General features: G+C 37.5%; 1 protein-coding gene across 5 annotated transcripts in view; it reads right to left on the bottom strand.

Moving 5' to 3' along the window:
* The window catches only part of ATP2B1 (ATPase plasma membrane Ca2+ transporting 1), a 66,442-nt gene extending 50,859 nt beyond the window's left edge, over positions 1-15,583 (bottom strand). For 3 of the 5 annotated variants that reach the window (XM_021710010.1, XM_021710008.1, XM_008053140.2), the window contains exons 1-2: positions 10,777-11,203; positions 390-587 (exon numbers count right to left, since the gene is read on the bottom strand). In XM_021710010.1, the coding sequence (XP_021565685.1) occupies positions 390-587; positions 10,777-10,984 (406 nt within the window). In that variant the 5' untranslated portion in view covers positions 10,985-11,203. Of the gene's footprint in view, positions 1-389; positions 588-10,776; positions 11,204-15,542 lie in introns of those variants that run through there. The other 2 variants (XM_021710009.1, XM_008053141.2) reach the window with 2 other exon arrangements.
* Positions 15,584-15,910: the final 327 nt, after the last annotated feature.

Below are 15,910 nucleotides of genomic sequence, written 5' to 3'. Positions count from 1 at the left end.
AAAAAAAAAAAAAAAAAAAGAACTTGAAAAGTGATAAATTACTTAAAAATAATAGGATTTTGCTTTCATAATATTTTCCAAAACAAACCAAAAATTAAAAACTGAAATTGTTTCTTAATGGAATAGTGTTCTAAAAAACTTTAAAACTGAGACAGTAGACCATGTTATACATATGGCTTGGGTCTGTGCCAGAAAACACACATGCAGATATGGACAGGTTACTTAACCTCTGTGCCTTCCTGTAAAATGAAGGTGAAACATCTAACTCTTAGAGTTACTGTAAAAATTATCTGAGGTAATATAGCATTTATAATGGTGCCTAGAACATAGCAAACATCGATAAACAGCATCATATATAAAGTCTTTTTTGGTTTTCTACATTTACTTACGTGCATTATCCCCTTCTGGAGGTTGATAAAAAGAAAGGCCCAATGATACTATGGCTGCAATTTCTAATATAATTAAAGTGACATCTTGTAATGCTTCCCATACTAACTGAAGAAAAGTTTTTGGCTTTTTAGGAGGTATAAAATTCTTTCCAAACACTGCTTCTCTTCTTTCTAAATCTGCAGGGTTTCCACTTAAACCTAGTAAAAAGAAATGAATTTCAGTGAACAATTTTACTATTTACAAATGAAAATATCTATTTTTATTCAAAACACCTTAATTCATCACTCTTTCTGTTGCAGTTCCTAAGACTTCATGAAAATTATTTTTGTGCTTTAGATACAGTATACAGAACTTAAATCATTGAAAAACATGTGCAAAGCTTTAGAACAACATTTTAAATATTTGGTTCAGGTCTGTATTAAGAATCTTCTCTTTCCCCCAATTGGTTATTTTTGAATGTACTATTTTATACCATCTCGTAGGCTGTTGGAAACCAGAACTGATATGACAGTTTGATGGTTTTTATATTGGAGTTAAATGCTTCCCTGCCTTTAGCATACTTTTCTTCCCAAAATGGTGACTTTATATAAAGATACATACGTAGATTTGATTTAGATATGGCACCTTGGATAACTAATCAGTGAAAGTCTTTGATTTTCATTCTAATTTACTGAATAACAATAAAAAGTTCATCTACCAGAAGTTCTAAAAGCTTCTCTACTAAAATGTCTCCATTATACTTAGAGTTATAAAAGATATGCAAGTCACAAAATATAGGACACTCAGGATGACCTTTCTTAAAAGAATCGGGCAGTCATTAATGTCTACTGCCACTGTAAGGGAAAAGGTATGCTGCAGCACATATTTATTGCCTGAGTACAGTATTATAAAGATATGAAGAGGTTAGGAGAGAGTGGGATGAACATCCATTTTGCTGTTCCTTTGACGATCAAGCAAGACTTCCTCTAATGTAATCCTGTTGATCCTGTCAAACCCAGAAATATTCGAATTAGTTAATGTGAAGTGTGTACACATGCACATTATTGTGGGGACATAATGACACAGCAGTGACTTTCTTCCTTAGTCTTGTTCAAATGCTGAACAAGAAGGCAGAGATATCAGACTAACACTACATTTAATTTATCATATTAAAACTAACTTCAACTTGTGTTTTTGGAAAGAGCCCATTCCAAGAGAACATCAAAGGGAGAAGACAGGAAAAAGAGTCGATTACTGTGAAGCTCTTGGCTTTAAGTGTTTTAACTACTAATCTCAATGCTGAGGCAGGCAGAGAGCAGGAGACGAGAATACAGCACACTGTTAGAATACACAATGAGAAATGAACATACAGATTTAAAGTAATTATTTACTTTGTTGAAGGTACCAAAAAGATTCCAGAGAACGTCCTCACTAGCAACCGTAAGAGAGTTCGCACTGGGCATTTCAGAATGCACTTTAGATTTCTGACAACAGAAGCCATCAGCTGACAGCTTCCAAAGAGAGCTCTAAGCTTTGAGATAGTCAACAGAAAGCAAGGCAGCAAAGCACCGCAGTAATAAGGATGATATTAGATAGTGGATAGATGTGTCTTGTCTCGTGTTTTAACGTTCTTGCAACAAATAAATAAATAAAAAACAAAAAAGATTGCTATCCCTGTGTTGGTCTCCTTTTTTCCCCCCTAAGAAATCTGCTTATAAATATTGGTTGTATCAGTTTAACTCACACTAGATAGACACTGTCATAAATTGCATATACAGAACACCTGATAGTTTCAGTATCACCCCATGACTATGAAAATAACTGGTTCAATCTCAATAAGTTAGTTATAACAGGGGCCAATATTTCATGTTAATGCAAAAAGAACTGCCACAGAACTATAGACAGTTTTTAGAAACATATCTTGGGCAACTCCTCCCTTGGGTCCCCTCCCACTGTGGGAGCTTTCCTGTCCTCTCAATAAATCCTGTCCTCAATAAATCTAAAAAATAAAAAATAAAATAAAACACATCTTGGAGAGAATTGGAGAAAAAAAAAGCAGCTGATTCCAATTGTAACTGTAACTCTTCTAAACTACCATGACGCACAAGTACACACCAAGGACACTACACCAGTAAAGCTGTCTGGTTTAGGAAAAGAAGATTTAGGTTGCAGTCTACCTACTGAAATCTCATGCACATCACTTACCCTCTGTGAGGGGCCACTAATATTTGTTGGTCTAACTTACAAGTTTGTTTTGAAAAACCAAAGGAGAAGGTCTACAGTTGTAAATCATATATTATAGGGTAATTGTTATTAACCCAAATAAGGGGAACACAAAACTGACTGAAAAATATAGGTATCAATTCCACTTTAGGGGCATTTAATTTTTATTAACACACTTACACAAACTATAATAAAACAGTTTTGCAGCAATAGTCTGTTTCCCAACAGATAGCTATGGAACATTTACTACTTCCAGGGACTGTTCTATGTCCTGAGAAGTCAGTGAGAACGAGACAATTTCTACATTCACTAAGCCTATTTTATAATGGAGGTAGACAGTAACAATCAAAACAGTTGAAGCCACAAATAAGTGCACCGAAGCCAATAAAGAAGGACCACCACACTCTGGACGACAAGCCAACCGTGAGAAGGTCTCAGAGTAGGGCATTCCCAGCAGCACAGAAGCAAAATCTACAGAAGCAAAAACTAAGGTCCAGAGACCAAAACAAGGTTAGAAAAGTCAAGTGCAATGGAAGCCACCAGCAGGCTTTAACATGGAGAAGTAAGAGCTAATCTGCAATTCAGAAAGGTCACTTAATTCACTGTTTGAAGGAAAAACAGAAGAGTGCAAGAGTGGAGGAAAAAGAGTGGAGGAAAAAGAGTGACAGTGCAAAGCAAGAGATGCCAGTGCCTGAACTGGGCTTTGGAAGAAGAGGCAGAGGGGGCAACAAATCTGCCAGGTATCTTGGAAGATCAGACAACTTGCTGAAGAATGGGTTGTGGGATGAAAGAAAGAGAAGAATAAAAGATGGTATCTACACTTTTGCTTTTCTGTCCAAGCACTTGAGTGGGTAGATGGTGGAGTCATTTACCAAGATAGGGCTTGGAGAATTGAGGGGAAAGGAGAGGGAGGAGTTAATGGTCCCATTTAATGGATTTGGAAAAAAAAAAAAAAGTGGCAGTGTCTAGCAGAAGCCAGCTATCCAGTTCAGAACTCAGGGAGAAGTCTGAGCCAGAGAATCACCAAAATGCAGATGACTCTGTAGCCATGGGCTGATGAGAGCTCCCAGAAAACCAGAACTAGCAGTCAAGGCAGCAGAGCTGAGGCTACGGCACTGGAGCACCCCAACACTAAGAGACAGAAAAAGAGAAGAAACACAGTGAGGGAGAGGAGAACAAAACACAGCACATGCACACAGCACCAGTCTAGGGAAGAGAGAGACTGTAAGAAGATGATGTGGCTGACTCTGGTCAACGGTGTCACAGGGTAAGATGAAGACAGAAAATGAAGAACTTTCTTTCACCAGATATTGGCCGATGACCTTGATAAAGAATTTTCCAGTGCAGTGGTCTGGAAGAAAGTCTGATTAGGAAGAGCTGAGCAGAGAATGGGAGTGAGCGAGTGGAAACAGTGAGCATGGGGAACTTTTTCCAGGAGTGTGATGCATTGGGGAGAATAAATCAGAAGAGTTAAGATGGGTTTTACTTGCATTTGTTTTTTAAAGGTAGGTGACAGATATTAAGGCAAGTTATTTACCAGTGAAAATGGTCAAGTGGAGAAGACAACACTGACGATAAAGGAGACAGAGAATAACACTGGAGGTGAAGCCTCTGACGAGGCAAGAGGGAATGTAGTCCAGGGCTGGGGCACAGCCTAAGAGGCACAAGGATAGGCCTCCACTGCGGGAGGGAGGAAGCAGAGCTCATGTGTAAGACACACAGCTAAGCTGCTAGGACTAGATGGAATTGATTGGATGTAACTACCTGGTCCTGGTTTCAAAAATATAAAAGATACGATATAAAATTACTAGGGATGACTTAAGAGTGCATAAGATGAGCAATCTTCTGCCTAATTGGCTCGGTTGATTGCAGAGTAGTGGCAATGAGGCCAAGGGCAGGCACACGATTGATCTTCTCACGGTCCAGTTAGTTTTACAAAGAGAAAGCCAGAAACATCCAAAGCAGTCTCAGAATTATATGCTTTTGGAGTCTGGGTCCACCTACATAGGGAGTTAAAAAAAACAAAACAAAACAAACCCCAAACATATTTGTCGTATGAGTAGACAATAGCTCAATAGTGCTGTTTTTAATTTTTTTTAAAACAACATATTATGGAATAAAATGCAAATTATATCAAGACCTTGATGTTTGGCATCCTAACTGCCAGAAGTAACAGAATTATGTCCCAATTTAGGATATGATGGGGGAGCGGTTAACGGGATGTTGGAAGCAGGTTGGTTAACTGAAAATTATTGCTAATTCACAGCACATATGACAATTTTATCAAATCCTGTGCTTGAAATGTTGCCCATTCTCGTGTGTATATGTATGTGTGTCTGTATGTACATTATGTGCCCACATATGTATCTATGTATATGTGATGGTAGGTGTGGCCTTAGCAGCCAACCTGCTGTCTCTTGAGGATCACAGGAAAACATGCAGATCAAGAAAATACATAAAAACTTATGTTCATTCTTCTTGGAAAACAGTCTAATACTCTAATATTCTCAATTTGGGAAGAGGAGGCAATCCTTCCCCAACTCCCAAATTTAAGAGCCACTGGCTTAAAATCAACCTTAAGCATTTGTACCCAAGCACCTATCATGTCACCATGCCAGTACTAAGCATTCAAAGGGAAGTGAGTTAGACAGATGCCTTTCCCTGCCACTTGCCCTCAGTGAACTGATAGCTTGATAAGGGAGACTGACAAAACAACCAGTTAAACACACTAGGCTGTGTGCATTTTGGGCTTTGAGGTCCAAGCTCAGGAGAAAATCCTGGACTGGAGCTAGAAATGTGGGTGGGCGTCACCAGTGCATAGATGGCACATGAAGTTACAGGAGAGGACTCACAGGAGTGTACAGATGAAGAGAAACCCGAGGACAACCAGCATCCAAAGGAAAGCATAAGAAGCTGATGCTACCAGCCAGACAGAAAGACAGAAAACCTTGGGTGTAACACTATAAAAGCCAGAAGTGAATGTTCTGAGAAGGAAATATGTCCACTGTAAACCTGAAAGAACTCAGAAAAAAAAAAAAATCTAAGGCCATGCTACTTCAAGCTCTATCAAATATGACTTTTACCCTGAGGGAAGGGCTGAACTTTCAATGAGTTAAAACGTATAAAATATATAGTGTGTGAATGTTAGTTTTGTTCTATCACACACCACTACTAAGAGCTTTGCTTCTAGTGCATACAAACAGAAACTGCTCACTGAAACATTATGGAAACACTAGGCAGTCAGCGACAATTGCTGCTGACCCTGTCCTGCTTCCTACCACTACTGCATCCCTCCTTTGTCACTGCCTATCACTGTCTCCTCTTGTTGTTTCCTTTGTTTTTTTTCTATTCTGCCTAATTTGAGCAACCGCCACTTAAAAAGTTTAGTGTCTCATTTGCTTTCTTAACCTTTACAAGTTCATGAAACCAAGTCTCTTACGGACTACCACTAGGCACCTGCCTTTAACTTTTATGAACTCATTTTTTTACTTTGTTTAATGAGGTACTACTAAATAATAATAAACATAATACTAGGTCTAGAGGCCTGGATTCCAAAATTCTATTATAGAGTCTGTAATTCAATATAAAATATAATATAGATAACACAGGACCACATTAAGATGAAAAGATATCAAAAGCTAGTGCAAAAATATAAAAATAAAGAACAGTGATTTAGAATATAAATAAGAAAGTCAATGTAGAAAAAAAAGGCACAGAAGAAAAAAGTTGTGATGACAAAATTTTGCAGTTAGGATGCTATAAGCAGGTTATTTCTGGTATAAAGTGTATTCTTGGATTTTAAGAACTACAACAAGACAGACGCTTGCTCTAACAGAGCTAAAAATATGAAGTTACAAGTCTCAATTCCAGTTAACCTTGAAATTTATAGTTCCAAGTCCCTTAAGAGCTACGATGTCTGATCAGAACCACTGGGAAGTTTCTTTTTCTTCTTCTTCTTTTTTTTTTTTTTTTGAGTCAGAATCTCACTCTGTCACCCAGGCTGGAGTGCAGTGGCATGATCACAGCTACTGCAGCCTCGACCTGCTGGGCTCAGAGGATCCCTCCATATTGTCTTCCAAGCAGTTGGGAATACAGGTGCACACCACTATACCTGTCTACTTTTTTGATTTATTATAGAGACAAGGTCTTGTCATGTTTCCCAGGCTGGTCTCAAACTCCTGGGCTCAGGCAATCTTCTCGTCTTGACCTCTCAGATTACTGGCATTAAAGACATAAGCCACAGCGCCCAGCCCAGAACCACTGGCAGTTTTCATATAAAAATCATATCTGGCTCAAAACACTCACTATTGATCAGCACACATGCAGTATTCTTTAAAATATACTCTGTTAGAAATCGGCAGGACACATAAGGAAGCACACAAACACAACTTCTTAAATAGGGCATGTTTTTAAAGACCAGATATTGACAAATAGAACCTGAAACTAAGATTCTTTTTCACTATGCAATTCCAAAATTATTTTTGTTTTTCCCATTAAAAACTACTACCGAGAAGAAGGAACACAGGTACCTCTTTCTCAGTATCTCAAGTCTTTTACAAGCTGTGTGAACTGAACTTTTGCAACAGGCAGTCTCCAGTGGCTAAAAGCATGGTCTCTGGAGCCTGAATGACTCTGAAGCCAGAGTGAGACTTTGAGTAAACTATTTAACCTTTTTATGCCATGGGTTCTTCGGCTGTAAAATAGGATAAAAGGTGACGTGATAAAGGTGTTAAAACATTTAACTCCCTTTAATAGTTACGAGTGCTAATAACCAACCTGGCACAGAAAGTGTTACCCAATAAGTGTCACCTATCATTTTTGTTGTTATTGTTCTTAAGACATGTTTTAGGTTGTTCTTGCAGACTTTATAGTAGTCTAATATCGGTACCCCCAAGATATCTGATTTTTCTTCTTTACTTGCTTTTCTTTTAAATATATGTCACCAACATACTAGACATTTCATTCAGTTGTCTTTTAATTGTCAGTCTCTACTGTATAAAAATAAGGCAGGGATTTTTGTTTCATTCATGGAGGTATGCCCAGGGCCTAGAAAAGTACCTGTCACAAAGCAGATAACCCAATACATATTATGCTCCAGAAATTCTAAGATGCGCATATTCTTACATTTTATTAAAATCTCTAAAATTGGGATGTGATTTAGTTACACATTTAACAACTGCCCCAAGTGACTTCTTTTTTTACAAAAGATATGTAAAGGTATGTAAAACACATGACAATCAAAATCCTAGGTCTGTTGAAAGATGGCATTGTGTCAAAGAACAAACTAATAAATGAAAGAACTAAAGGGATAGGTAAACAATCTCAGTTTTGCCTAATCAAAACTCATGTATTTTGAAGAATCATTCTAATTTTCACTTTCCCTGACTATAAACAGGTTATGCTAGCAAAAGAATACCTACTGTCTAGATCATTTCCTAGGTCATACAAACTTCTAACTGCTTATTTATAATTACATTTCACTTATCATCTGTACAGTTGATCAGGGACAAAACATTTACTAGCTTTCTGAGTGAATTATTTTTACTAAATTAAAATAAAACTATGAAAATTTATTTGAAAATAACATTCCTGTGAAGATTGCTGCTGTTTTTATTTATATTTTCAACAACTGTAAACCTAAATGGTAAAAATGGCTTGTTTTACATCCTCTAAAAGAACATTTTAAAATGACAAACTGTGTATATATAAACAGTGAAGACAACAGTTTGTACAAATTTTAACAAGTATTAAATTCACAATACAAGGAAGAACACGAGCAAAACTTTCTAAAAATAAGAGAGGAAATAATAATGGATACATCTATTTAATAGCACAAAACATTAACAACTCACATAACATTTTGAGTGTTACTTCTGAGTATTTCTATAGATTATCCATAGCTTCCATCAAGTTACCAAAAGGATAATAATCACCTCCCAAATTTTAAAAAACACTGTATTGGTTGCAAAATTTTCATTTAACTTCATTAACCAAACCAAAAATCAATGTTAAGGAATACTACCCAAAACAGCAGAGCAAAAGAAACTAGAGCAACTAATAAGAAGTCATGTCATAAAAATAGCATAATGGAGGGAGTTCAGTTACTAGAGGACAAGAACTCTGATTAGTAGCAGAGAGATACAAAGACATGGTTTGGGCAAGCATAATTAAAGATTTGAAAGTGAAGTTCAATATCATTTTTATGAACACACTATGTTGTTTCACTGAAGACTCTTTAATGCTAACATCTATCAATTTGGTGCTCATGAAACACCTAACAATTAAATTTTAGAGTAAATGTAATAAATATATATGGTTAAGCAGAATTAATAAATCTACTAATTGAGAACAACATAAGAATGTACAGATCTTTAAGATTATATAAAGTTGACTAATATTTCAAAATGGGTTTGCATAATGAACAATCTCAAAATTTTATCAAATTACCATCTATGGAACTCTTCGTGATTCTCTGAATCTACACCTGAATAACAGGGATCCCTACTACCTTAGAATAGCACAGCCTATCTAAGGAATAGTTAAAAATTGATGTTTCGAGTGCTTCTCTGACTTGTAAAGATCCAGAAAACCTTGAGGAGTTAACAGGTAGGCCTTGCAGAAAAACAACATAATCCAAGTAGTGTGAAGAAGGCTTTTGGGTATATGTGGGAATATTGACTCAGGCTTTTCTCAAGATCTTGCTACCTCAGAGTAACTACCTATCACAAAAGTTTTAAAAAATTGTTTGATGTAATTCCAAAGTTGAAATGAGTTTTTACTATTACATTAAATGTCATTATGTGCGGTAGCATGACATAAGATGTTTCCGAAAAAAATGGAAAAAAAAAAACCTTTTGCTGGAAAACGCTGTTAAATAGATACTAATATACTTTAAGATTTTACATTAATAATCTTCCATCCTAACTAATGTAAACTGTAATCTCCAAACATTCATCCCAATGTATCCCCTTCACCCTGCCTTTGCCATCCGGAAATGCCTTCCAGAAACTTCCTAATCTTAGATTTTTTTTTTTTTTTAAATCAGAGTCTCACTTTGTTGTCTGAACTGCAGTGGAGTAGCAAGGTCATGGTTCACTGCAGCCTTGACCTTTTGGGTTCAGGTTATTTTTCCACCTCAGTTTCCCAAGTAGTTAGTACTATAGGCATGCACCACCACACCCGGCTTATTTTTTTACTTTTTTGTAGTGGTGAGGTCTCACTAGATTGATCTCAAATGTTTAGGCTCAAGCAATTCTCCTACGTTGGTCTCCCAAAGTGGTGGGATTACAGGCATAAGCCACCACACCCAGTCTCTAACCTTAATTTCATGTTCGACATAAACAATGTATAAAAGGCCATCTGAAACCATTTCAAAGATCATAACGCAATAAATTTTCCTTTTTTGATCAGAAAATAAACTTACTACAAATCAAAATTTATAAAACCAAAGGCTTATTTCAATACAGGGAGACTCAACATAATTCAAAGACTGAAAACTGTTTTTAATTAAAGGGAATGTCTGTTAGGTGAAAAACTAACTTCCACCTAATCTACACTTCCTATGCTTTAGAACCTCCTAAACTAATTTTTAAAGTTTACGTTAAGCTCATTCTAAGCTGTTAAAAGCAACTTGGTCAGCTACTGGCAGTGACAACTATTTTAAGCTACCTGGCAAAATGAAGAACAGTGAGCTGAGCTTGTTTCCACTGAATCCCCTGGAGGCCACCAAGCCTAGCTCCATCCTCTATAACTCGAACGGAAAGACAATTTTTTTAATAAATTGTAAACAGGCAGCAATATATGTGCAACAGAACAAAATACTTCATCCCACCAATCTAAAACACACATTAATTTGCAACATTATGTATTTGTTTAAACCAATGTGATAACTAACCCATCATCCTCTATAACTCGAATGGAAAGACAATTTTAAAAATAAATCGTAAACAGGCAGCAATATATGTGCAACAGAACAAAATATTTCATCCCTCCAATCTAAAACACACATTAATTTGCAACATTATGTATTTGTTTAAACCAATCTGATAACGAATCCATTTTTAATGTCACTCAAATTATGGTATGATCACACAATAGCCATAACATTATAAACATGCTTATTTATAAGCCAAATATACAGCACTCTCTGCACAAAGGACCAAAAAGGAACATAATCAAACTCACCTTCATTGGGAGATGTTTTCAATTTGGAGCAAATTCCATAGACGTCTCCGTAGCTTTCCTGTATTTTTCGTAATGCGTCTGTGGACCTGAGCTCCATGAGGGCCCGCAGCTCTGCGAGCGTAATTCCAAAGTCTCCGTCATGATTAGCTTCCCTCAAAGAGTTTTTCACACCACCATATGCAACTGAGTTGTTTGCCATGTCGCCCATTACAAGTATAATCTATTAGGAGGAAAATGTTTCCCAAAAGAATCTAATTTTCACTTGATATATTTCCAAGATGAAAATCTTTTAAATATGAAAATCTTTCTTGAACCAAACACTCATTGTAGGACTTTGTAAAACAGCATCAGCAGCAACATTTCCCAGAGAAGTATCTTGACCTTTGGCCCATGGCTAGTTTCTTCTTATCAATCATGAGAGGTACACATCTGTAAGAAGAAAACATTTAAAAGTTAGTAAAACCTATCTCAGAGTAGTATGCACATAAGCATACTTTTTACGTCATCAGGTAGCTAATCAAAATACACAATCTAATTATAAAAATACTTGTGAACTGCATTCTCATGCCTTTAAAGTGTTTCTGCATGATAAAAAAATCAAACTACAACTTCTAAATAAAATTGTATAACAAAAGACATTAGATCCCTTCATTATTGAATGAAACTGCTTTTCACATGACTGGATTTTAGGATCCATTCAGTATTATTGTTATTAATAGTCACCATGTAAGCCCTTATGTTCCAGTTACTATACTAGTTGCTCTAAATGCATTCTCTCACTTAATCATCACAATTTTACCCCTTGAGGTGTTGCTATTCCTTCTGCTACTGAGAAGTTGGACTTGGAGAAATTAAGTTTTCTACACAGCTAATATGTGGCTGAAATGTCTGATCTGGACACTCTCCAAAGCCAAGTTCCTTTTAACACTTGGGCCTATCTCTTCAAACCTTTCATATGGAATAGCTTCTGGAAGGACAAAAAGCACAACACACCCTTTAATATGTTTTCCTGCAATTCTCCTTGGCTACTCTGTGACTTCACCATCTTTTGGCTGTCTGAAACCATCTCCAGCAAAAAAAAATTAAATTAGATGATACATTTAAAAGTGCTAAACAGAGATCATGCCAAATTGTTAATGCTCAATAAGTGCTAGCTGTTTTTATGAAAATTAGTTTGCTAAAAAGCTAACTAAAGCATTTGAATATAAACACACATATACAAGAGGATGTGCGTGTGTATGCATATATATAGATACGCCTGTCACATACACATGTCACACATACATGCACCCAGAATACCCCAAAATCTTCTCTCAGGGACAAGCCGGAAATGAGACAACTGAGTTCACTAAGACAAGTAACTGTCATCATCCTGTATAAAACAAACAAATAAATAAATAAATAAAGATAAAACCATCTCTACCACTATCTGCCACATGTCACGACCTCCGGTCTGCCTTTGACCAATCTAAGGAAATTCTCTACTCATCAGTCTTTTCTGTTACTCCATTATATTCTCCTTGTCTACACTTCTTATCTGAAATTATCTGGTTCATTCATTTATTTGTTATTTTGTGTCCCTACCCACATACTAGTTCTGATGGTTGAGTTTGTTCATCGCTATGTCTTGAGAATCTCGAACTGTGCCAGACACATGGTAGACACTCAGTAAAAGTTTGAGGAATGAATAGACACATTACTTTAATTTCTTCGCCATACTTCAATTTCTATTATTCTTTTTTTGACTTCAAGTCTCACTCCGTTGCCCAGGCTGGAGTGCAGTGGCATGCTCATGGCTACCCCAGCAACGACCTGCTGGGCTCCGGCGATCTTTCTGCCTCAGTCTTCCAAGTAGCTGGAAAAACAGGCATGCGCTACCATACCTGGCTAATTTTTTTATTTATTTTACCGAGGAGGTCTTGCCAAGTTGCCCGGACTGGTCTTGAACCCGTGGGCTCAGGCAATTCACTCGCCTCGGCCTCCCAAAGTGCTGGGATTACAGGCTGAGCCACCAAGCCCAACCCCTCCTATTACTCTAACCTGTCCAAAAATAAGCTGTCAGCTCTTTTTTTCCCCTCCATATATGAGGGGAAGCCCCCCAAACACCAGAATTGTCTTTTGGAGAATGAGCCTCTTGTTTGATCCAGAGGAACACTCGCAATTTGTTCTTCTGGATCAAACACATAAGCAAAGTTTTTATCTGGTAGTTTGGAGAGGGTTGCATCATGATTTGCAGAAAAATTGTCCCAAGTTGTGGCAAACAGGTAACTGACTCTTTCACTACGACAACATACCCGCCCACATCTCACTGAGTATTCAGCAGTTTTTGACTCTCCCTATACACCCAATCTCACCCGAGTGACTTTTTTTTGTTTTCCTGGATGAAAAAAGTCCTCACAGGGAAACACTTGCCAACGTGGAAGAGGTGAAACAAAAAAAAAGACAGAAGCATTAAAAGGCATCATAACTGACAGGTTCAAAAACTGTTCTGAGCAGTGGAAAAAGCACCTGGATAGGCAAACTGCATCAAACAGATAGTACTTTGAAGGTAACTGAAGTTAAAACATGTAAGAATACACAATTTTTTATAAACAAATTTCAGGGTTTTTTTTTGCCCCACCTTGTATATCTTTTAAACAATCACCTCAAAGTTAATACCCGATACTGGATTCATCTTATTCCTGAATTAGATAGTGCCCTCTTGTAATCACAATTATCTGAATCACCTGGGCTTGAAATCTTAACTCATCTTTGATTCCTTCCTCTCCAGCTTCCATCAGTTACTGAGTTTGGCAGATTCTCTAAAAAGTATTTTCTGTAAAAACCCTTTTCTCTGTAATCTTTAAGTTCCTCTATGGAACCTATAACCACTCCTCTCCATGTTCTTTCACATTCTAATATCTCATACATACGATCCCCTGAGCATTTTGCTGCTACATTTAGTTTTTAAAACAGGCATCACGCCACTATATCAAAACCTACCAGATGAACATGCAGTCCTATTGCTCATGTTTAATTGGCTCTATTTTACAGATTCACTTTTTTTCCCTACTCAAGCAAATCCACCCGCACCTCAAAATATTTAAAAAATAAAATGTTTTATGATTAGAAACGAGAAAAGATACTGGCCAATGTAATTAATCTTCAGCAATGAAACTGTTGAGGATGTATGCAAGTCATGGTGTATGGTACTCATACTTCAGCACACATCAACATCATCCTGAGAAACTGGTTAAAAAACAGATTGCTGGGCCCCACCCCCAGAATTGTAGATATAGCAGGACTAAGGCAGAGCTCCACAATGTGCATTTCTAGTAAGTCTTCAGGTGATACTGATGCTATGTGAGTCTAAGGAGAATACTATGAGAACCAGTAGACTGGAGAACGATCTCAAAATGTGGAATTCACACTATGAGTGGAGAACAGTTAGGTGAGACCATTGGTTTACCTTGGGTTAATACGCAAGGGGGACAGTTAGGGTTACTGCAAGACATTTTCTTTCATGTGCCTGCTTCCTCCCACTTCACAAATCCTTATGCTTGTCTAATTATTACCAATTTTACTCAACTCCTCAGTAAAGTGGGTTTCCTCCTACTCATACATCAATTATTATAATAATCCAACTTCAAAAACTGAAAAGGGTGGTTTTTTTGGTAATAATCTCCCTATATTTCTATATCCAAAATTCATTGGCTAGAACATCACACCAACCCTAACACAGATTATTTGTTTAGCCGATAAAATAGCTAAAGATTCATAAGTCTGTGTTGAGGGCAAGTTTGTCCATTGTCCTGTCATTTGTCCATGTCTTTCCTACATAAAGAGGAAGTTTCCTCAGCAACTCCTGGCCAGCCAGCTACCCCACCAACTACCCAGGTGAAATGACTTGCCTGTCAGGAGATTTTCCTAGAGAACCCAAACCCATGTAGCTTCTTGTCTCTGCCTTCTTTTGGGAGTCAGATGTTTGCAGGACTTGTGCCTTCTGGTGTGAATTTTTAGGAGCAGATCCTCAGATTATAAAGCCTACTATTGTGCAAAGTACCTGGAGACGAGGGGAATAACTGTCTAGTTCTGGGTTCAATATGAGAATCTCATAGCTGTCACACAAAAACCAAGCCATCCATTCCAGCTTTTATCAGTAATAATACTGATTTTTTTTATTCCTACCTGCTAATCTTTGTCTTTTCAAATGGGAGAAAAGTGTTATTTATTGGACACCCTTAAGTTTCTCAACAGGAACACATACCAGAGCTAAGATTGGACCCTGTGTGTGACACCCAAAAAGCCATGCTCCTTCCACTCTCCAGTCTCCACTCTAAGTTTTCACATTTACTAGGTCAGAATGGAAGTTTCTGTAGGTCACAAAACAGTCAAGAAATACCAAATGTACCACTTTACACAGTAAGGTCAGAGTTGAAGAAGCATGGCTGTGGATATTTATGTGCCGACTCAGTATCCTCCCTCCCCCATCTTCCAGCAACAGTCCTGTTTCCTTCAGAGATCTGTGCTTCCCCAGCTTTCAAGGAGTTTGAGCAGAGTCCCACCCCCAGACATTCCCACCAGCCAAGTTGATTCCTGGTTCAGGAATGTGTGTGTGACCCACGAAGGGCTGATGGGTGGTATTAGGAGTTTTTGCAGAGACTCGGGGTCAGACGTGTTTCTGCTTACTGAACATGGGCATGTGAAGCACTAATGTGGCCATCTGGTAGCACAAGGGAAAAGCCTCTGAGAATGCATCTGAGAGAGAGGATGTGGAACAGAGAGACAGCGAGTGAGCCAGCATATGCCTGTCAGCACTGGATATCATTTGAGGCCCTGGGTCAATCAGTGAATGAAGTTTGTTCTATCCCTCATCTTTTTAGTAATTCATCAATAAATGTCCTTTAGGAGATGAGTTGTCTATTACATTACAGCCTGCAGAGCTTTGATAAGCACATGATTACCAACCATGTTCAATTCTCTCACTGTTTAAAGAAAAGAAAGTCCAGGCAAAAGCACCAAGTGTAAATGAGTCACCTTCCAAAAAGTGCACTATTTGAATTACCAGTTACTATTGTTGTACTATTGCTGTTGTCTATTTCTAGATCATAGAGTTCATTCTACTCCTTTCCTCTTTATTTATTCTTCATTCATC

Source organism: Carlito syrichta, unplaced genomic scaffold (assembly GCF_000164805.1).
Source record: "Carlito syrichta isolate Samal-C Ts95f unplaced genomic scaffold, Tarsius_syrichta-2.0.1 Scaffold287905, whole genome shotgun sequence".
NCBI classification, from domain to species: Eukaryota; Metazoa; Chordata; class Mammalia; order Primates; family Tarsiidae; genus Carlito; species Carlito syrichta.
The sequence above is the reverse complement of the archived record's forward strand: the minus strand, read 5'-3'. Positions and strand labels throughout refer to the sequence as shown.